This window comes from Drosophila pseudoobscura, chromosome 3 (assembly GCF_009870125.1).
Source record: "Drosophila pseudoobscura strain MV-25-SWS-2005 chromosome 3, UCI_Dpse_MV25, whole genome shotgun sequence".
NCBI classification, from domain to species: Eukaryota; Metazoa; Arthropoda; class Insecta; order Diptera; family Drosophilidae; genus Drosophila; species Drosophila pseudoobscura.
Genome location: NC_046680.1, coordinates 3,205,006 through 3,228,321, shown reverse-complemented (window position 1 = coordinate 3,228,321; position 23,316 = coordinate 3,205,006). Strand labels below are relative to the sequence as shown.

General features: G+C 42.5%; 1 protein-coding gene across 1 annotated transcript in view; it reads right to left on the bottom strand.

Moving 5' to 3' along the window:
• Positions 1–1,298: 1,298 nt before the first annotated feature.
• The window catches only part of LOC26532499 (uncharacterized), a 54,816-nt gene continuing 32,798 nt past the window's right edge, over positions 1,299–23,316 (bottom strand). The window contains exons 4-6 of the mRNA XM_033378146.1: positions 1,957–2,777; positions 1,678–1,895; positions 1,299–1,621 (exon numbers count right to left, since the gene is read on the bottom strand). Coding sequence (XP_033234037.1) covers positions 1,402–1,621; positions 1,678–1,895; positions 1,957–2,777 — 1,259 coding nt within the window. The 3' untranslated portion in view covers positions 1,299–1,401. The remainder of the gene's footprint in view (positions 1,622–1,677; positions 1,896–1,956; positions 2,778–23,316) is intronic.

Genomic DNA, 23,316 nt, shown 5'->3' with positions numbered 1-23,316 from the left:
CAGACGGAGAAAGAGAAGCTTGGAAGGTTGAAAGCTGCCGAGCTTTTTCGGCCACTCTGACACCAAAATTTACAAGAAAAAAATTTCTCCGTTTTTATACCCGATACTCAAAATGAGTATTGGGGTATATTAGATTTGTGGTGAAAGTAGATGTGTGTAACGTCCAGAAGGAATCGTTTCCGACCCCATAAAGTATATATATTCTTGATCAGCATCAATAGCCGAGTCGATTGAGCCATGTCTGTCTGTCCGTCTGTCCGTCCGTCCGTCTGTCCGTCCGTCCGTCTGTCCGTCTGTCCGTCCCCTTCAGCGCCTAATGCTCAAAGACTATAAGAGCTAGAGCAACGATGTTTTGGATCCAGACTTCTGTGATATGTCACTGCTCCAAAAATATTTCAAGTTTTTGCCCCGCCCACTTCCGCCCCCACAAAGGGCGAAAATCTTTGGCATCCACTATTTTGACGATACGAGAAAACTAAAAACGCAGAATCGTAGAAGATGACTATATCTTACAGAGTGCAAAATCTGAATCAGATCGTATAATTATTATAGCCAGAATCACGAAAACAATTTCACTCTTTCTCGCTCTGTCTCACTCTAACACACAGGTTTCATGGTCGGTTTTGCCAATTGCAAAATATGAGTTCAAGGATCTCAGAACCCATAAGAGCTAGAGCAACCAAATTTGGTATCCACACTCCTGTGATATCGGACCTTGACCGTTTCGTGTCCAAATTTCGCCACACCCCCTTCCGCCCCCGCAAAGGACGAAAATCTGGGGCAACCACAAATCTCAGAGACTATTAAGGCTAGAGTAACCAAATTTGGTACACACACTCCTTTAAGATGTCACTATAAAACGTATATCTCAGAATTTCGCCCCACCCCCGGAGACCACTTCTTAAAAGATACGGGAATACCTTTAACGTAGAATAACGAGATATACTTTAGAAAATGGCGAGCAGCCAAGGCCAAGCCAACAAACAGACCTGCTGCAATTTTTAAGGGAGTTAAAGGGTAACGTACATATATGTATTATTTTATTATAGTCTGTAATATAGGCAATTTACTAATTTAAAATTGTGAACTTATCACAATTCAGTCCAAAACTTTGTAATTTTACGTTCTTCAGCTCCTTTTTGACGGATGGTAGATGGTGCATGGTGGCAGTGTGAATCGGGGCTCCACATCTGTCAAAAATTCGCACCATTTCACCGCGATGTGTTCAGTGTGCAGAGCCTATTACAGTTTTTAAAAGGATATTTTAAGAAGAAACATTCCGATATAGTTCACAAGAGTCATGTTTTATATACTATGTATATTCAAGAGTGAAAAAATAACATTTGGAACATTTTCACAATAAAGTAGTAAAATTAAGCAGAACATATGATATAACTACGTTTACATATTTGGTACGGCTGGGAGAGGGTCACTCGAAAGTCGTTTTGAACGGTGGGGTATTTGTGTATCCTCTACAAAAAAATAACCATTATCGACCGTTACAGAAACTTCGTCCAATGTCATATAGGTTGGTACGCTTTCGTAGAGGTTTGCGATCATATAGCTTTGAGTACTGGAAATACTATCAGAAGAGTTATGCCTCGAAATACAGGAAAGTAGCCTTTATAAATGAAACGCAGATATTAATAAGAGTGAGTACAAAGATCAATTACATACCTTTTTGGCTTACTTTCCGAAATTATAGCTTCTTGTCTCTCTACGTTTTCAACAGTGTTGCCTCGAGGCAAGACGACTATATTACCAGAGCTGCACTTCGGTTTCATAACACGTTTGCTGCCTCTTAACCAAATGGGCTTTTGCTTTAGTACTAGAAACATAAATATTATTCCTAGAAACATAAATGCCACGATTCCCAAGATCATCCATGACATACCCTTGAAAATGAAAAATATTACAATTTATTTATAATCAAACAAAATGGATTTTTCTATTTACATTTGAGCGGATATGTTCTGAAATCCAAGAATTATAATAAACTTCTAAGTTTCCGCTTATATGCACTGATTTACAACTAAAAGGTGATACGCCATTTTGATTAGAGTCGATCAGGCAAAAGGTATAAGCAACGTTAGGCACTAAGTCCGTTACAATCGTTTTCAGTGGCATTGTAAAATAACAACCCAACCCGTACTCCTCAGGAAAAAGCTCCATCATATAGTACTCTTTTGTCGTCTTTGAAAACCAAAATATTCCAAAAGAAAGACCGTTTAGGTCTTCCAATTCTACTGTAATTTGAACGGTGAGTGGTCCGCTGGTTTTAGGAAAAAAATTTATTTGAGGCCACCATAAATGTTGTCTAATATTTTCCTGTGTCTTGGTACTAGTCTGATTTTGTGCGAGACATTCCAGTGCTACAAGTTCGTTAGGAGGTACTGTGGCTGATGTCGGCAGTGTTGGTATGTATATTGGACTTTCCGTTGATTTCATGATTGAGTTTTGTGAGGTGATTGCTGGTGCTGTCATCGTGGTTGCGACAGCTTCTAAGGATTCTTCGGTATCCTTGCTATCGCAAAATCGGTCATCAAATACCGAGCAGTTCTTGAATACCTCTGGAGACCAGCAATACATTGACGATGTTGACGAATGGTACGCAAAAATTAAGTTCATTTCATGTTGTAGTGCACAATCGCAATGCCATAAATTAGCGTTGGCTAGAATCCGTACATTTTGTGCCACGTTACGAATTCCAAATATGGTCTTTGAAAGTGTTTTCAGTTTATTATGTGATATATCCAAGAACTCTAAGTACTCCATTCCTAAAAAGTGAAGATATTTTAGTAAATAGATTTGCGTCATAAAGTTTAGTGTTCGACAAGAATTGTGCTAACAAATATAAACTAAATTCGAAAAAGTTGATCCCGCCTTCATGAGGATTTTAAAAGCTCGACTTTCATTTATTCAAAATAAAAATTGTTCAAATATTTAATGTTGGACAAACAATGACAACGCTTAGGAGCATAAGCTCTGTAAGCAATAAATAAAAATGAGCCAAAATCGCGCTCTGCAGCAACAACATGAAGACGAACGTCGACTATCGTCACTCAGAAACAACGCGTACCCGCACACCGCTACGCACCCGAGGTAACCAAGCCAGCAACTTCATGATCTTTGACTAGTTAAGCCGGTGTTTTCACCGGGTCCAGACGGGGTTCCAGGTTGTGTACTTAGGTACTGCGCCGAGGCTCTGCGTGGACCCTTGCCTAAATTATTCGCCCTGTCCATCGATTCCTCTTGCTTCTCCCCGATCTGGAAGGAATCTTTATTAATTCCTCTCCTTCTCTAGCAAGTCTTACGCAAAAAATTACAGAGGCATAATAAAGTTATCCGCTATTCCCAAAATATTTCAGAAGGTTTTAACTTCGCACTTGCAACATCTCTGCAAGTCACTTATATCTCCAGCTCAGCATGGACTTAGAAGGCGGCGATCAACCACCACGAACTTGTTAGAGTTTACCTCTTTCATTATTAAAGGCTTTCAAGGTAACTTACAGACGGATGTTATTTACACCGACTTTAGTAAAGCATTCGACTCTGTAAACCATTCCCTTTTAGCACATAAACTTGACCTTTTAGGGGTTTCGCCCAACCTCCTGAGATGTATTTCTAGCTATCTTTTTTCTAGGTCTCAAAGATTCCTCTTCAAAAACTCTCTCTCTTTACCAGTAAAGGTTTCTTCGGGAGTACCACAGGGCAGCCATCTAGGCCTCTTACTCTTCACACTCTTTATTAATGACTTGCCTTCAGTATTAACATACTCTCGAGTGCTTATGTATGCGGACGATGTTAAACTCTGTGTCCAGTACAAGGACATTTCATTTCATTCTCGCTTGCAATCCGATCTCAATAGCTTTCAGTCATGGTGTTGTGCAAACTTGTTACACCTTAATGCCTCGAAATGCAAAGTTATGACATTTCATCGTTCTAGCCCTTTGTTGGCTCCCTACACCCTATTTGGGGGTTCTCTTGAGAGAATTACCCTGGTGGATGATCTGGGTGTTATGTTAGACCCCAAGTTAAAGTTTTCCGAACACATTTCTACCATGGTAAATAAGGCCATGGGCGTGCTTGGGTTTATAAAGAGGTGGTCAAAGGAATTTGACGACCCCTATATAACAAAGACTCTCTATACCTCGCTTGTTCGTCCGATCTTAGAATACGGCTCCTGTGTATGGTGCCCTCAGTACAAAGTACACCAGGACCGTATAGAATCAGTACAGAAAAACTTTTTACTCTTTGCTCTGCGGGGCCTTAACTGGGATGCGGGTGTAAGACTCCCATCTTACTCTAGTAGACTATTATTAGTAAACCTCCCATCCTTAGTTAACCGTAGAAAAAAGCTTGGTGTGATATTTATGCACAACTTGTTCAGGGGTGACATAGACAGCCCTGATCTGTTGAGCCGCATAAACTTCCCGATTCCTATTAGACAGACTAAAAATTGTATACCGTTGTTCCTTCCACTTTGTAGATCGAATTATTCCTTGCATGAACCGTTTAGGGTCTTATGCTCGTATTATAATTCCCTCTACCATATTATATCCACCACTAATTCTCTTCCTCTTATTAAATTACTAATCCTTACACACCTTTCTAGTAGTTAGTAATTGTAGTGGTATTTGTATTTTGATTGCATGCTTAGTTTCTTAGTAAGTTTAGTGCTAATTTTCCTCGAATGTTAGTCTAATGGCTACCTTTCTTGCATGTTCGCGTTCGATTCGGCTACGCACGGTGCGTCATGCGGCAGCGCCCCTCGGTCGGTTGGGCGGGAGGAGGGCTGCGTTTTGCCTGGGATCCGCGCGTAACAGCCGCAGTAACTGCATCGCCTCTTGAAAGATTCAGTCATTGCATGTAAACGTCCATGAAAAAAAAAACAACTGTAGCTTGGCGTTAAAATCAAAACTAGGAGAAATGTACTGAAATTTAGAGCTAGTAATCGACATTGGCTTATTAACCTCCGCTCGCCACTAAAACTAGAGTACAAAGTATTTTTTTACAATGCAGTTCTCGAACCAGTTTGGACATATGACTGCGAACTAAGGGAAAACTAACTAACTAACTAAACTAATCCAAAGGACTGAATCGAAGTTACTGTGAAGTATCACTGCGGCACCATGGTACACACGGTAAGAACACATTTTAAAAAACTTTAGGGCGAAATTTTGAAACAAATTCGTTAAGGTCCGATATCACAGGAGTGTGGATCAAAAATTTGGTTGCTCTAGCTGTTATAGTCTCTGAGATCTAGAAACTCACTTTTAACAATAGGCAAAGCCGACCATGAAACGTGTGTGTTAGAGAGAGACAGAGCGGTAGAACACGAAATCGTTTTCTTCATTCTGGCTATAATAATAATACTATCTGGTTCAGATTCTGCCGTTTAAAAGATATAGTCATTCTCTGTGATTCTGCGTTTTTGATTTTCTCGTTACCTTCAAATTGTGAATGCCACAGATTTCGGTTTTTTGAGGGGCCGGAAGGGGGCGGGACGAAGTTTTGAAATACACGTGTAATAGTCACATATCACAGAAGTCTGGAGAAAAAATTTCGTGACTCTACGTCTTATAGTCCTGAGCTCTAGGCACTCATAGGGACAGATAGACTTACGGACTGACTGCCAGACATGGCTCGATCGACTCGGCTGTTGATGCTCATCAAGAATATATATACTTTATGGGGTCTGGACGTTACACACATCCTTTTTTGCCACAAATCTAACATACCCCTAGACTCATTTCGAGTATCGGGTATTATTGCGAAAGCAATTAAACAATTTATCTTATTAATTTTCCATAAAAAGTTTAAGAGAAAATAAATTTTGTCTCTGGATTTTAGTTACTTTTGTGCTTTGAGTTTGTAACCAACCAATACGTTGTTTTTTTCATCGATATTTTTAATTTATGTTCTGTTTAACGCACAATTAACTGTGGTGAGCGCACAGCTACCTTTGTTCCAGGTCTCAAAGAGTACTCTTCAAAAACTTTCTCTCTTCACCAGTTAAGGTTTCTTCATGAGAACCACATCCTGAGACTTAATTGTTTATTATAACATGGACCAGTATTTTCAAATGATAAAAAAGGGGATAAATTGATTGGGACAATGAAAGTTGTGTGTGGTAAACTTTATACTTTTGAAGATCAATTCAATAATATTGTGGAGATAATGTTTTTTATCCCCAATCGGCCGACTAATTATTTCGAATTAAATAAAACTCGGCGCAGAAATAAAATTACGATATGTTTTTTAATGCGTGACATACAAATTGCAAGTGTGGCTTGCCTGCCCTTTACATTGCCGCTCCGATCGCTAAGCGCAGCTTCGCTCGGCCGACGTCGGTAGAGCGTGCTGGCAGAGAGCGTTTGGCAGGGCAAGCACGCGCAAAGCTTTAACAAACAAATGAGTGACATAGACATAAGTAACAAACAAAATAAGCGGCTGAGGGCCAAGAATTAGGTGCTGTTTGGCAAGCAGCTAGTCGGCTGGGTTCTGCTCCGAACATTCACCCCCCGTTGGAAGGAAAAGGCTTTCAACAGATCCATCCTGAAGGGGCAAAACCGCTATTTTTCCAACGGCCCTCTTGAAGATGCTTGCTTGGGCGCAGCTGGCGGCTGCGCTGGGATGATCGTCAAATGCAGCAATCGGCGCTTCTCTACGAAGACGCCTTGTCGTGATTGAGTCTTGATCATCGGGAACCTCTGTAATTGCATAGAATGGCAGGAAATTTGGCAATGTAGAAATTGTTGAAAGTTGAATTTCATTTAGTGTGGATATGTAGGTTTTTAATATATCGAAAAGTTCGCGCTGAATTTCCTGATTCTCCGATCGCAGTTTTTCCACTTGCACCTGGCACTCGAGCAGCTGCTTCCTGCATTGCTGCTCTAAGTTTTGGTACTCCAGCGTTGCGCGCCCAAAAACGTCATTAGAGATGCAAGAGGAATTTTCAAAAGCGGCTAAAACTGCACTCTTATTCTCCGAGCTATCAATGCTTCTTGACACTATCCAACCAAGTTTTGTCTCCTGCCATGTTGGCAATTGGTCTGATAGTCGAATCTGTCCGACGCACATTAAATCGAAGAACAAACCACAACCTATCAACAAATCGATACGTTGGGGCTTGGAGAAATTAGGATCAGCTAGTTTTAGACTATTCGGCATGGGCCAATCCTTTGCGTCTAGGCCGAAGTTATGCTGCATTTCCGTAATTGAGTTGGTGACAATTGCAGCGAAGGAAGCTCGATAGCTTGCGTCCTGGGATTGTACAACTATATGTACAGACTTGCTCGAAGGTAGAATGGAATCTCCGATTCCAGAGATGTGAACATAAGACGAGCGATGATCCAACTGCAACTGATCAGCAAGTCTAGATGTTACAAAGTTTTCCTGTTACGCAGAATCCAAAATGGCACGACATGGGATAAGTGCTCCATAACGATCTGTTACATGGACGAGGGCAGTAGGTAGCAACACGTTCTGGCTGGGCTGAGATTTCTGAATCGAGGGGGGAGGGCTAGAACACCCGCTTGCTAGAAGCACACTCGCGGCCTCTTGCTGGATCGATTCCTCGGCCGGTGAAGAGGAAGATGAAGCACCAGTTCCCGATGGAGTGTGGAGTAGCGTGTGATGTTTGGCCTGGCAATGCCTGCAAAGTCCTGACCTGCACCTCTGCAATTCATGGCCTTTGTTGAGGCAGTTCAAACACAAGCGGCTCTTCTTTGCTTCTTTGTACCTTTCAAACGCAGAGAGATTCAGGAATGCCTGACATCTAGATATGTAATGCTCGGAGGAATTGCAATGGTTACATATGGGGTTAGGATGGTCGTTACTGGAGGTGATAAGGGTGACAGGTTTGTCTTCTCCCACCTGTTGACTAGGACTTGTTGCCATGGCTGATCCCAAATTCTCCAGCATCCGACATCTCGCTTCCAAAAATGAGGCCATGCTTGACCACCGAGGCAATCCTGACGTCGGCAAGTTCTCTTCCCATTTCTCTTTTGTTTTGTGGTCCAGTTTCGTGCCTATGATGAAGATCAGCAACCCATCCGAAATCTCCTGCGGGGTCGCCAAGGTCTGAAGTGCACGCAAGTGCGAATTTATTTTGTCGCTGAGCGCGCGCAAGCCGATAGCTGAGCCCTTCTCCACCCCTTGCAGCCCGAAAATAGCCTTGACGTGTGCCTGAAAATGTAACAGTTTATTATCGAATCGCAACATTAGCAAATTCAACGCCTTGTCGTAATTCTCCTCAGAAAGTTCCAAGGAACGAATCGTATCCAGCGCAGCACCATCTTGACATCCACGAAGATATTGGAATTTTTCGATGATTGGGATACGATGGTCTTTGTGCACCATTGTCGAGAACATCGAGTGGAATTCTGGCCAATCCATGTAGTTCCCACCGAATCGCGGAAGCTGCAACTCGGGCATTCGAGAACGGCCTATAATATTATAGGCGAACAACGACGAATTCCCCTCGAGAGTATGCCGAGTATGCTGTTGAATTGGCAACATTTACCGTGCGAGCAGCCATCAACTCCCGCGACAGCCTGGACCTAACCTTGACATAAACATTCGCAAAGTCCAGCCGGGCATCATGGGCTAATTGCAGGAAATCCAACCTTTCAAGGCTCGTTTGAGCGGCATCGAAATCCGCATTCATTCGCTCGATTTGCTCTAAGCGAGCTTGAAGTTCTGCCTCATCTAACTCGGCAAGCTCTTCCTTGGTGAGAAAGCGATCCATGGCCTTTAGATGGCGCGCGATGGACTCGCTCGGCCGACGTCGGTAGGCAGACGCAAAGCGGAGATAGCGAAGAGCGAGCTGGCAGAGAGCGTTTAGCAGGGCAAGCAAGCGCAAAGCTTTAACAAACAAATGAGTGACATAGACATAAGTAACAAACAAAATAAGCGGCTGAGGGCCAAGAATTAGGTGCTGTTTGGCAAGCAGCTAATCGGCTAACCTAGATGATTTAATTAAAAACAAACATCGGTGTTAGAGTCAACGGTAAATTTTCTCAAAAGAACTACCGAGGAAATAAAATTGAACTTTAGAAGTATGAGCGCCAGAGTAGAAAACGGAAGCATTAAATGAAAGTTTCTATGTGTACAAAGAATCTATAAATTTCTTTATGGTAACACAGCAACTAAGCTCCTTTATTGAAGAGTGCGATAGAATTCAATCAGCAGCTATTAATCTACTGATAGATATTAATCATGGTAGACTAAATCCAAATATTTTAAAACCTATACAGTTAAAGGGAGAAATAGAAAAAATAAAAGATAACTTATTAGAAACATTGCTGCTTCCAGGAAAAAGAACAGGAACAGAATTAAAGGAAATTTACAGCCTATTAACAGCGAAAGGAATTTTTGGTGATAACAAATTAATTCTGAACGTGAAGATTCCCCTGTTTGGTAGACAAGCATCCCATTTGTTTAGGATAGTTCCGATGCCGTTTGAGTATGAACAAGAATTGGTCAGGGTAGATTTGAGCTCCAAGTATTTAGTATATAACTTCGAAATCGATTCCTATCATTCGATGACTGAAGCTACCTTGAACAAATGCCAAAAATTGCAAATGAATAGATGAGTATGCGAAGGTAATTGGCCTTGGAGCAATGCCAATGAGATATGCTTGTGAGATAGCTCCTTTCAAACCAAAAGGTAATTCAAATTGCGTTTATAGGAAGATAGCAGAGACAAGGTCATTGTGGGTCGAATTAGAAAGGCAGGGTAGTTGGCTCTTCAAAGTTCCAGTAAACACTAATGCTAGAATTCAATGTAGAAACTCAAATCAAGAACTAATTGATCTTCCGCAACAAAGAATTTTAACAATAATAAATGGTTGTACTGTGCGAACCGATGACAAAATACTAGTACCTCATCACAGTATTTAAACAGAAAGCTACGAGCCAATTTCTTCCTTTTATACAAGTAATATAAGTATCGAGGGAGAACGTTGTGAGTTGCTGCGGACACCGCAACTCTACAGTTATACCCGATACTAAGTCAGTATGGCTCTCCTCCGGCAGACGCCGCTAATATTAAACGACACGACAAAGAATGCGTGCGAGAGAGACAGAAAATCAGTCTGAGCGTGACGTCGGGCGCTGCGTAGCCAATGCAAATTGATTTGTTCCTTTTGGCTACAAAAATTATCTGATCTGATCCAAATTCAGCAACCGGATAGATATAGTCCTTCTCTATGATTCTGCGTTTTTAGTTTTCTCGAATCTGCAATATTGTGGATGCAACAGATTTTCGTCCTTTGTGGGGGCGGATGGGGGTGGGGCGAAATTCTGAGATATACGTTTTATAGTGACATTTTAAAGGAGTGTGTGTACCAAATTTGGTTACTCTAGCCTTAATAGTCTCTGAGATTTGTGGTTGCCTCAGATTTTCGTCCTTTGCGGGGGCGGAAGGGGGTGTGGCGAAATTTGGACACGAAACGGTCAAGGTCCGATATCACAGGAGTGTGGATACCAAATTTGGTTGCTCTGGCTCTTATAGGTTCTGAGATCCTTGAACTCATATTTGGCAATTGGCAAAACCGACTATGAAACCTGTGTGTTAGAGTGAGACAGAGCGAGAAAAAGTGAAATTGTTTTCTTGTTCTGGCTGTAATAATTATACGATTTGGTTGAGATTTTGCACTCTAGAAGATTTAGTCATCTTCTACGATTCTGCGTTTTTAGTTTTCTCGTATCGTCGAAATTGTGGATGCCACAGATTTTCGCCCTTTGTGGGGGCGGAAGTGGGCGGGGCAAAGTTTTGAAATATTTTTGTAGCAGTAAGATATCACAGAAGTCTGGATCCAAAACACCGTTGCTCTAGCTCTTATAGTCTTTGAGCACTAGGCGCTGAAGGGGACGGACGGACGGACAGACATGGCTCAATCGACTCGGCTATTGATGCTGATCAAGAATATATATACTTTATGGGGTCGGAAACGATTCCTTCTGGACGTTACACACATCCACTTTTACCACAAATCTAATATACCCCAATACTCATTTTGAGTATCGGGTATAATAAAACGATGGGGAACGTTGTGAGTTGCTGCGGATACCGCAACTCCAAATTTTTATTCCCGACACTTAGTCAGTATGGCTCTCCTCCGGCAGACGCCGCAAATATTAAACGAAACGACAAAGAGTGCGTGCGAGAGAGACAGAAAATCAGTCTGAGCGTGACAAATAGATTTGTTTCCTTTGGCTATAAAAATATCTGATCTGATCCAGATTCCGCAGCCTAATAGATCTGATTATTATCTATGATTCTGCGTTTTTAGTTTTTTCGTATCTTCAAAATTGTGGATGCCACAGATTTTCGTCCTTTGGGGGACGGAAGGGGGTGTGGCAAAATTTTGAAACAAACTCGTCTCGGTCCGATATCTTAGGAGTGTGGATACCAAATTTGGTTGCTCTAGCTTTTAAAGTCTCTGAGATCTAGGCGCTAATGTTTTACGCTAAGCAACGTTTTACGTAGCATAGCCACTACATGTGTGTTAGAGAGAGAAAGGGCGAGAAAAAATGAAATTGTTTTCTTGATGCTGGCTATAATAATGATACGATCCAATTCAGATTCTGCAATCTAAAAGATATGGTCATTCTCTACGATTCTGCGTTTTTGGTTTTCTCATATCTTTAAAATTGTGGATGCCACAGATTTTTGTCCTTTGTGGGGACGGAAGTAGGCGGGGCGAAGTTTTGAAATATTTTTGTAGCAGTAAGATATCACAGAAGTCTGGATCCAAAACACCGTTGCTCTAGCTCTTATAGTCTTTGAGAACTAGGCGCTGAAGGGGACGGACGGAGGGACAGACAGACATGGCTCAATCGACTCGGCTATTGATGCTGATCAAGAATATATATACTTTATGGGGTCGGAAACGATTCCTTTTGGACGTTACACACATCCATTTTCACCACAAATCTAATATACCCCAATACTCATTTTGAGTATCGGGTATAATACCAAAAATACCAAAAAACCCAGAAGAAATGGATAAGTTAAGAAACGAATTAAAATTGTTAAAAGATGGTCATCATGATTTAAAAGGACTTAAGTTCCATCATGTATCTGGAAATGCGGCCTTGATTATCGGAATCATAATAATGATAATATTAATAATCTATGCCGTAAGAAGAATTAAAGTAGCACGAAGACTGCAAACGATAGCACTTACCTACCTACCCACTGTAACTGACTGTAAATGATTATCTGTACTTGTAATTATAGCTATAAAGAAAATTTACACAAAAAGGTTCACAAGAATTAAAATACAAAACAATGCCACTTTCGGCCCTTTGCAGAATGTTCAAACATGAACATATGATCGTCAATACAATGCCACTGTCGGCCGCTTGCAGATTGTTTAAACATAAATAGATTTTTGTACACATTCACTCATGTAACAACACCGATCTCTAAAGAAATCACATAAAGTAGACAAGTTATGACTGCACTGGTGTAAACAAAGATCTGTACGACATCAAAACACAAGTGGAGAAAACACTTAACAAATGCGATCCTAAAATAAAACTAATGTAAACATGCACTCAAATAGACACCATCAGTAAAGTGTATCCTCTGCTCTGATTTTAAGAAAAAAATTTAGTTTGAATTTACAACTCAACTCGCAAATGTCTAGACTTTTCTTTTAAGGTCTTAACACCATATCCACCTACAAGCCGGATCGCAAGGGCAGGCAAGTGGAGGTCGAGACAGACCCGGAGCTGCCGGAGATCCCGAGGGAGGTGACCTCGTGTGAGGAGGACAACCCGGCATCGGATGCAGCCTCAGGAATGTCACTGACGCTCCTGCAGATAAACCTCCACCATTGTAAGGGAGCATGCGCTGCTCTACTGCTCCACCTGGCCCAGGGTGGAGTCGACATAGTCCTTAATTAGGAGCCCTAGATCCTCGAAAACAGGGTCTCCGGTCTGAGGACTTCGGACTATAAGATATACGTAGCTGAAACGGCAGGTAAAATTTGTACCTGCATCCTTGCAAGAAGAGATTTGCATTTATTTTTGCTCCCAAATTTCAGCAATAAAGACCACACCGCAGTGAGCTTCGAAGGCCAGGTGCGCTCACTGAGGATCTGCTGCGCATACATGGGTCATGACCAACCTGACCCCCCGCCACACGCGCCTCTCCGGGCTTTTATCGCAGACTGTGAGGTCAAGGACATCGGCCGAATTGTGGGGTGCGACGCCAAAGCACTTCACTGCCAGTGGGGAAGCACTGACACAAACGAAAGGGGTGAGTACCTTTTCAGTTACCTTCTTACCACTCAGATGGTCTTATTAAACCAGGGTAGTGACCTCATCGTCATTATTAAAAACCGCGAGTATGTCCTGGACCTCACGCCTACCTCTCATGAGATACACATGAACATTGTATCCTGGAGGGTCCTGGAGGAACACTCCGTCTCGGACCACAGGTACTTCTCATTACCGAAGCCAGTTCAATTCCGTAACCTCAGGGGGAGAAACTGAACTCGGTACTCCGACTACCTCTGTCGTGTTCTCCCTGGGTCCCCACCTGAGTTTCCCAGGGAGGCCACGACTCGTCTTGTTAAGATTTTAACCGACGCCTGCAATACGGCGCTTGATAAATCCTGCTCCTCTGGCAAGAACTGTGAGGGAGCTTACGCTCCGCCCACCATTTCGCTCTCATTTCCTTTCCCACTGGAGGGACCCCAAGTTTCCGATTACAACACCTTTAGAATTAAGGTACATTTCCTTATTAGAAATAAGCGATTGTCTTTTTCTCATTTCTTAGATTTAAGCGTTGACTTTCAGTTTTAGGCTACGGGGGAGGGGGGAAAGGACACGAAGGCTCAACATTATTAATTTTTTATATTATACGGTCCGAGGGGTCTCTAAGCCCCGCGTAGCTTATTATCTTTATAAAAGGGGGGGAAAGCCGAGATCACGGCAGACGACACTGGCTTTTCAGATTGGTTATCCCAACAACAACGACGCAGCAGCGGCAGAAGAGAGACGACGAAAACGTCGAGAACCGAAACCCAACAACAACGTCGCAGCAGCGGCAGAAGAGAAACGCCGAGAATAGTGAACCAACAGCAACGACGCGCCAGCAGCGGAAAAGAGGGGCGAAAGTCACCGACGCAGCAACAGACGCCGAAAGAGAGTAAAAACAAGGGCGCCAGCCTTCTGCCGCAGCCAGAATAACGACGTTAGCCGCCCACGCTGACGCTGGATCGGCACAGCCAGCAGAACGCGGGTACTGAGCTGGAAAAACGTGGAGAAAAAAAGAGTCGATCAGAGAGTGCCGAATTGAATGAACGTGTTCGCGGAAAAAAACATTCAGACCGAGTGGCTGCTAAAAAAGCGTGGGAATTCAGGGGTAAGCGAGGCTCTAGTCGTGCATACAAAATAAAGAGAAAAGAGTGGATATAATGAAAACATAGCCTGTTCACCAACAGTCCGCGTCTATTCACGTCTATTCATCCGAAACTGGATGTCCGGGGTCTCGCCTTCTCTCTCCAACCTTATGCCTCTTGTCCGAGTCTCCCTTTTGCCCTACCCTCGTGGTGGTCCGTATTCGTTACGGATGCCCGTCTGTACCCTGCATGATTCCCTCCAGTAGTTCGTAAACCAACAAACTCCCAAGGCCGCTATCCGGCGGTCTTGGTGATACTACTTGGCGCCCTACATGATTCCCTTCAGCAGTTTGTAGCCCAACAGGATCCCGGAGCCGCTATCCGGCGATCGTCTAAGTGCTCCCGGTGACGTATGTTGGTGTCCCTTCCAGTCTATTTAGGGCGCCCTTCAGGGCCCCACACACCCCTCGCCACTATCATCCCACTCGTGGGAGTAGTCCTCCGTCAACCATTGTAGGTCCTAAGCTCGGAGTCCCAGCAAATTACAAATATGGCTGTAGATTCGACCCTGGATGTAGACTGAGATGTGTACCCCAGCCAGGATCGCTTCCTTACAGAACAGAGGCCGGAAGAAACCGGAATGGTGGAATCCGAAACTGAAGTAACTCCGGAAAGCCCCACGGAGACTCTTCAATAAAGGTAAGGCTGGAAACGTTGAGTAAAACTGGGCCGAGTATAAGGCCAGTCTCTCAACCTACAACAAAGGACTGAGAAAAGCCAAAAGCGCCTCCTGGCTTAAGTTCTGTAGCGAAATCGAGAACAACTCAGAAGCTTCGCGCCTGCGCAGAATTCTCTCAAAGACAACACCCACCTTGGGCTACTTGAAGAACGTCGACCAGTCTTGGACTACGTCCAGCGATGAGTCGCTAAATATTCTCCTAAATACTCACTTCCCTGGCTGCGATGAAAACAGACCGAACTACTTCGCGCCTTCTTCTGTCGTCTCAAATGCCATCCTGAGCGTGCTAAGTAAGGAGAATATTTCCTGGGCGATCAAAAGCTTTAAACCTTACAAGTCCGCGGAGCCAGACGGCACTTTTCATGCCCAACTGATTCACGTGGGACATAAAGCCATTAATTGGCTCAAAATAATTTACGAGGGAATCTTCTTCCACGGGTGCATCCCTGACACCTGGCTTCAGACCAAAGTCGTCTTCATGCCCAAGGCAGGTCACACCTCGCACACTGCCCCAAAAGATTTCAGAACCATAAGTCTATCGTCTTTCCTTCTGAAGGTGGTGGAATGGCTCCTGGGGTTGCATCTCACGGCGTGTATTCCGCCCATTCGGATCTTAGACTCCCAGCATTCCTATCGGAAGGACATCGATTATCGAAGCGTCTCTTAACTTTACATACATTACGACATAGAAGGCTCCTTTAATAACATCCACCATCCAAGACCACCATCACGGGCGCACTGACGGACCTGGCGGTTAACTCTCACGGTTTCAGGCAACGAGAAGGGGCACATGCCCGTGCGGCAACACAATGGTCCTTTTATAGGCCCAAGAGAGCTTTGGGGGGCGGGGGTTTACGGCTACCGCCTTAACCTAACCTAATGCACAAGGATGCCGACTTGGCAAACTCGAACCTTTGCACAACCGAGAGACGCCAAAAAGGAGGGCAATTTGACACTACAGGTTCTCCTGAATAACAACAGCTACAAGTTTGCTGAGTTCTATTTTTTGTGAAAGTGGAAGAAGAAGCAAATGATCTGCGATTATGTTGCTTGCTTAGCATGACTTTGTCTTGCCTTGGCTTCGTCGATTATTCAGCAGACAGATGCTGGTATCGGCGATTCAAGACTTTCTCAAAGTCAGACCAAAGCGGCAACTTCTCATAAGTTAGCTGTTCATCCCACTTTTGTTTGGTCACTGTGTCGACGCTGTTCAAAACGAGATGAATGAGCATTGCACTGAAAATTTTTGTATCGTCTCCGATCGACAGAAACGATCCGCAAATCGACGAAACAGTATCGATTAGATTTCTTAGGGACGATGCGGACTGATGCGATATTCTCGGCAGATTGAACAATGCGGAGATATTATTCGTAAAAATCAAATACTCGTCATATAATCGTTTTAGGCCGGTCATGGCCTTTTCATAATTTGGCCCGGTGACTTGGAACGCCTTTATTGTCCCTAATGCTTCATCAGAGAGGCGCGAAATCAAATGATTACATTTTTTGATCACTGGTATACTAGCGTCGCTATGAACTAACTAGTCTCTCGAAATGGCTAATGAAATTTTTGAACTCCGAATATATATCACTAAATTTGGGTAATGCCAACTTTGGAAGTCTAGCACGAGTTGGGGTTAAAGAAAATACTGGCTTCGTATCGCCTGATGCATCAAAGGCTGTGATAAGCGACAATAGCTTTCCCTTTGTTACAATCCTCAGCTCTTCCAACTCGGCTGCATATATGCATCATCACCTGTTATGTCTTGCAAAGGTTTCGTTCGCCTTTTTAATTGAAGCAGTCAAACAATCTAATCTACATTGTAATTCCGGTAATTGCAACGGAATCGACCCTTGGTGAAATTTTGTGTGCTTATCGGTGAGGTGTGCGCATCGTCCAGCATCTATTTTTTATCCCGATCAGACCACTCTTCGGATACCTATGTCCTCTCTTTTGGGAGATCTTTGTTGATAAATTTCTCCGAAATTACTCTAACGATTTTCGTGTTATTTTGTGTGCCCATCGGTTTGGTGTGCGGCATATATTTTTATCACGATCAGACCACTCGTCGGGTACCTATGTCCTTTTTTTGTGGGAGCTGCCCGACGGAGTGGTCTGATCTACGATTACCAATAGCCAATAGAAAATCGCGCAAATCTGAACCAATAGCAATTAATGTAAATGTGGCGTTATAAAAACGATAGGGAACGTTCTGAGTTGCTGCGGAGACCACAACTCTACATTTATGTAGGAAACGAAGGAAAGAGAGAGACACGAAGCGGTCGTATCGTCGGGATAGAGCAGTAATCGGCTCTGAGAGAGCCGATAGCAAGAGAGGGAGATCACTCAGTTGTCAGTTCAGCCACGCATCAGACGTACACGCATATAATTAATCACAAACATACTTGTAGAACTTGGAGCTGTTATAATTTTAAATCCAACATACTTATCAAATAAATGTTATTCGTTGCCATCAAGCAACTTAAACTACTACAAATTGGGGGCTCGTCCGAAAATAAGCCCAAGACAACATTTGCAAGTGAGATTTGTGCGTGTATTTGGAAATTTTGGGCAAACACGAGACTGGTGACACAAGAAATCGTTCGCGGTGCGAAATTGAATTGCAGTCTGGCCTATAAGTGCGAGAGAGACACTTGTCGAAGCAGGCGCATTAGTGGGGGCAGGCATTCAAGAGAGCTGGAGCGACAAAACGACGGCAGACGGCAGCAAACACAGCAAGAATCAAAACCTTCGTTGTTGTTGTTGTGCATTGCGTCAGAGAGGCTAGAGCTACAAGGAGACAAGCGGCACAGAGACGACAATCTGAGCGCGTTCGTTCCAAAGAGAGCAGAAGCGACAAAACGACGGCAGACGGCAGCACACACAGCAAGAATCAAAACCTTCATTGTTGATGTTGTGCATTGCGTCTGAGAGGCTAGAGCTACAAGGAGACAAGCGGCACAGAGACGACAATCTGAGTGCGTTCCACTATGGTCCGAACGACCACTTTTGTTGGCCAAAACCTGGTTTTGATTAAATTTGTTTGATGAATCTTAATCTGTCGGGTTCTTACTGCGTGATTGAGTTTTTAACTGTCTCTAGTAGTTGTGATGTCTTCGTAATTGAAGGTTAAAGTGAGGCTTCGTTCCAAAGGAAGCAGAAGCGACAAAACGACGGCAGCAAACAGCAAGAATCAAAGAACATTGATTGTTGTTGTGTTGCACTGCGTCGGACGGAGACTACAACTACAAGAAGAGACAAGCAGCAAAGAGACGACCATTTTGTAACAGCAGAAGCAGCAACGATTCGGGAAGCGACAACGAGTTAACGGCGAACAGCGAGAGCAAGGCAAGGCAACAAAGAGAGGACGGCAACATCGACATCGACAGGCAAGCGAGATCTGGATGTGGTGGTGTATGTGCGGAGTCTGGAAAGTTCTGCGCAGAAGCGAGAGTTAACAAGGGTAAACCCATAGTAAGGTGAGCGTTAACAGAGAAGTGATCGTTAACAGTGACGACTTTGAAGGCGTTTTCGGAGTCGATGTTAACTGGAAAATTGTTAACAGGCCAGCAGTAATAAGGTTGTTTAAGTTGATTTAATTAAATTTTCTTAGATATAAGCTAATATCAATTATTTTGTATTTAAATCGTCACGATGCAAGTTGAAGAGATAATGACACTGAGAGTCTCAGATTTGCGAGAGAAGTTAAGAGAGCTTGCGTTGCAGACGACGGGACGAAAGCGCGATTTGCAAGATAGACTATTAATACATCACGGCTTTCCAGTTGAGGATGAAGAAGAGTCAGAGGATGAGTCCGAAGTAACAGCAGTCGATGACAGGCAGAGTATAAATCTTGGTTTACGCTAAAAGACGTGGAAGGTAGTGTGTCACAATTTTCTGGTTCTAATAACCCCGACATCAATCAATGGATAGAGGAATTAGAAGAATGCGCAGCTACTGTTCAATGAAGTCAATTACAATTATTCATTTATGCCAAGCAGTTGTTAGTTGGTGTGCTCGTAGTTTGCGTGTTATTCGTAGCTGGAATTCGTTGAAGGCAGCTCTTTTGGATGAGTTTAGTGTTAAACTGTCGTCCGTAGAAGTACATAGAATGTTGCAAAAGCGCCAGCAGAAAAAAGGAGATTCGTTGCATGAGTTTTTGTATGCGTTAATGGAGATAGCCGAGCCAATTAAACTAGATGATGAGAGTTTAATCGAATATTTTGTGGATGGTATACCAGACGCTAGGGCAAGTAAGGCAATGCTGTACCAAGCTAGAAACTTAAAGGAGCTTAAATTTCAGATCGAAGTTTACCAGAAAGCTAGGGCGGATCCAAGCCGATGAGTAAGAATTGGCCGCTGAGTAATAAAAGTGACAGTTCGGTGAAAGGGTCGATGGCAGAGAATTTTAGAAAATGTTTTAAGTGTGGAGACAAATCGCATTTGAGGAAAGATTGTCCCAAAAATGATTTTTGTTGTTTAATGTAATGTCAAGGTCGAAACCAGACAAGAAAAGAGATCGAATACGAACATTATTCGAGATAAGGAAGTCGTTGATAAGCCGTCAGGTATTTTCACTCCATCAGGTTTGGAATTAAAGGATATTAAGTACGCGAATTTGGTATGATTGATACTGGAGCAGATTTGTGTTTAATTCGCAGGAGGGTATTTTTGAAATTTAGAAATCTTGAACTGATCGGCCAGGAGAAATGTTTAACAGGTATTGGAGTTAGTCAAGTTGTAACTTTTGGTAGCTTTTCGATAACAGTGAAAATCGATGAGATTGAAATGGAGGTAGAATTTCATGTCATTCCAGACGAGGATATTGGTTTTGAAGCCATTTTAGGAAGGATTATTCTGGATCATGTTGACATGCAAGTTTCTAAGACAAGACAAGAACAAGATTTGTTCGTAGAGTTTGTGGCAAGGATAAAGATAAGAAACTTGATCAGGTAGCATCGTCCTCATGCGTGGAATTGTTTAATGAATATAAAGGCATTTGCATGTCAAGTATTGACGAAGTTGAGAAGGAGTTTTCAATTGATGTTGGTCATCTCAGTGCTAGAGAGTTTAGGGGTATGGTAGGAAAGTACCAACCTCAGAGAAAAGTAGTTCCGCCGATCAAAATGAAAATTGTGTTAGTGGATGAGATACCAGTTTTCCAGCATCCGAGGCGATTACCGTTGTGTGAACAGGAAATCGTGGACAAGCAAGTGGAAGAGTGGCTGGCTCAGAAGATTATAAAGCCAAGTACATCGGAGTATGCATCACCAGTAGTGTTGGTACCCAAAAAGAACGGTAGCAAGAGACTATGCTGTGATTACCGAAAGCTGAATGAGAAAATAATTCGTGATAACTTTCCAATGTCACATATGGATACAGTGTTGGAGAAACTGAAGGGTGCAAAGTATTTTACCCCGTTGGATTTAACAAATGGTTTTTTCCATGTGCCTGTAGAATTTGAGTCTCAAAAATATACATCTTTTGTGACTTAGAATGGTCAGTTTGAATTTTTATATGTACCATTGGGAATTTCAAATTCTCCAGCGGTGTTTACCAGATTTATAATGGCTGTGTTGAGAGATTTGGTAAAGAATAATTAAGCAGCAGTCTATATGGATGACGTTATTATTTTTAGTCAAGATATAGAAGAGGGTTTGTCAAAGTTGAGAAAAGTACTGAAGATAGCGGAAATGAATGGGCTACGTATAAATTGGAGAAAGTGTCAGCTGTTACGACAAAAGGTTAATTTTCTGGGGTATATAATAGAAAATAATACGATAAGACCAAGTCATGAGAAGACGAGGGCAGTCGAAAAGTTCCCAGTGCCAGTTGATAAAAAAGCAGTGCAGCGTTTCATAGGATTGACTTCTTATTTCCGAAAGTTTATTGAGGGTTATGCTGTTATTGCAACACCATTGACAGATCTGCTGCGGAAGGATGTTAAATTTGAATTTAAGGCGATACATCAGGTTGCCTTTGAACAACTAATGGTAGCATTGATTAGTAGACCTGTTTTCGAAATGTACAACCCGAAGTTGGAGACAGAAATCCATACTGATGCATCAAAATGGGGATATGGAGCCGTGTTACTGCAAAAGAGTTTGGAAGACAGCCAATTCCATCCAGTTCAATATATGAGCCGTAGGACTAAGCCATGTGAAGAGAAATATCCTGCTTATGACCTTGAGGTTCTGGCAATTATCGAAGCTTTAGCGAAATGGCGTGTATACGTTTTGGGTATAAAGTTCAAAATTGTCACAGATTGTAATGCATTTACAATGACGATCATAAAGAAAGACGTTCCTTTGAGTGTAGCACGTTGGGCCAGTTGGAAAATGAGATTATATCAATAGCACATAAGCAAGGACATTTTTCAGTTAAAAAGACACAAGATATCATTGAAAAGTCGTATTATATTCCGAAGTTAAAAGACAAAGTATGGCGCGTAATAAATAGTTGTGTCGAGTGTATCATTGTCAATGAAAAGACAGGAAAACGTCAGGGTTATTTGCAACCAATAGACAAGGGTGATAGGCCGTTACAAACGTATCACATTGAACACGTTGGACCAATGGAAATGACTAAAAAACAGTACAATTATATACTGGTTGTCGTTGACGGATTTTCTAAGTTTGTTTGGTTATATTCTACTCGTAGTACAAGTTGAAAAGGGTCGTTAAGTGTTTGGAAATTCAGGGGACTAGTTTTGGTAATCCGAACAGAATAGTGACGGATAGGGGTGCAGCGTTTATGTCCAATTTGTTTCGTAAATATTGTGAGAGGCAGAAAATACAGCATTTAATGATTGCCACAGGCGTTCCACGTGGGAATGGTCAAGTCGAAAGGATGCACAAGATAGTGGTGCCTATGTTGTCGAAATTGTGTCAGGGTAATTCCGGTAGTTGGTATAAGCATCTAGGAAAAGTACAGCAAATGATCAACAGTGTTGAGCCGCGAAGTACCAAGGTAACACCTTTCAAGATATTGACTGGGCTAGACATGCGTATAGGAATGGATCCAAAAATAAAAGAAATATTGGAAGAATCACTTATCGAAGAGTTGAACAAGGACCGCGAAAAAATTAGAAAGGAAGTAGTTGAAAACATCGCACGGTTACAGCAGGAAAACAAGAAACGTTTTGACTTAAAAAGGAAAGTAGATAGACAGTATGTGGTTAATGAGCTAGTAGCTATCAAGCGTACTCAGTATGGTACTGGATTAAAACTAAAAGGAAAGTATCTAGGGCCGTATAAGGTGGTTAGGGTAAAGAATCATGGAAGGTACGAAGTCGAGAAGATTGGGGATACTGAGGGACCCTATAAGACCTCTACAGTTTCAGAATATATGAAACCTTGGCTAGACCCATCTGAGGCGTATGGTCCGTCAGGACAGCCGAATGTAGAAAACGAAGGAAAGAGAGAGACACGAAGCGGTCGTGTTTCGTCGTGTCGTCGGGATCGAGCAGTAATCGGCTCTGAGAGAGCCGATAGCAAGAGAGATAGATCACTCAGTTGTCAGTTCAGCCACGCATCAGACACGCATATAATTAATCACAAACATACTTGTAAAAATTGGAGCTTTTATAATTTTAAGTCCAACATACTTATCAAATAAATGTTACTCGTTGCCATCAAGTAACTTAAACTACTACATTCATACCCGATACTTAGTCAGTATGGCTCTCCTCCGGCAGACGCCGCGAATATTAAACGACACGACAAAGAGTGCGTGCGAGGGAGACAGAAAATCAGTCTGAGTGTGACGTCGGGCGCTGCGTAGCCACTGCAAATTGATTTGTTCCTTTTGGCTATAAAAATGATCTGATCTGATACAGATTCAGCAACCGGATAGATATGGTCATTCTCTATGATTGTTCGTTTTTAGTTTTCTCGAATCTGTTGTCTATTGTGAATGCAACGAATTTTCGTCTTTTGTGGGTGCGGAAGGGTGTGGGGCGAAATTCTGAAATGTACGTTTTATAGTGAGATCTAACAGAAGTGCGGATACCAAATTTGGTTACTCTAGCGCTAATAGTCTCTGAGATTTGTGGATATCCCCAGTGTTTGAGATGCCAAGCTTTTTTGGCACCTATGTGTTTCAAAAATGAAAAGAGATTTTGGGTTAAACTTTATAATTCGTATTTAATCTTGGTGGCTTAGCGGAAGCCTATTGCTTGCTATTGCCAGATAAACTTTATGCGAGATCGATAT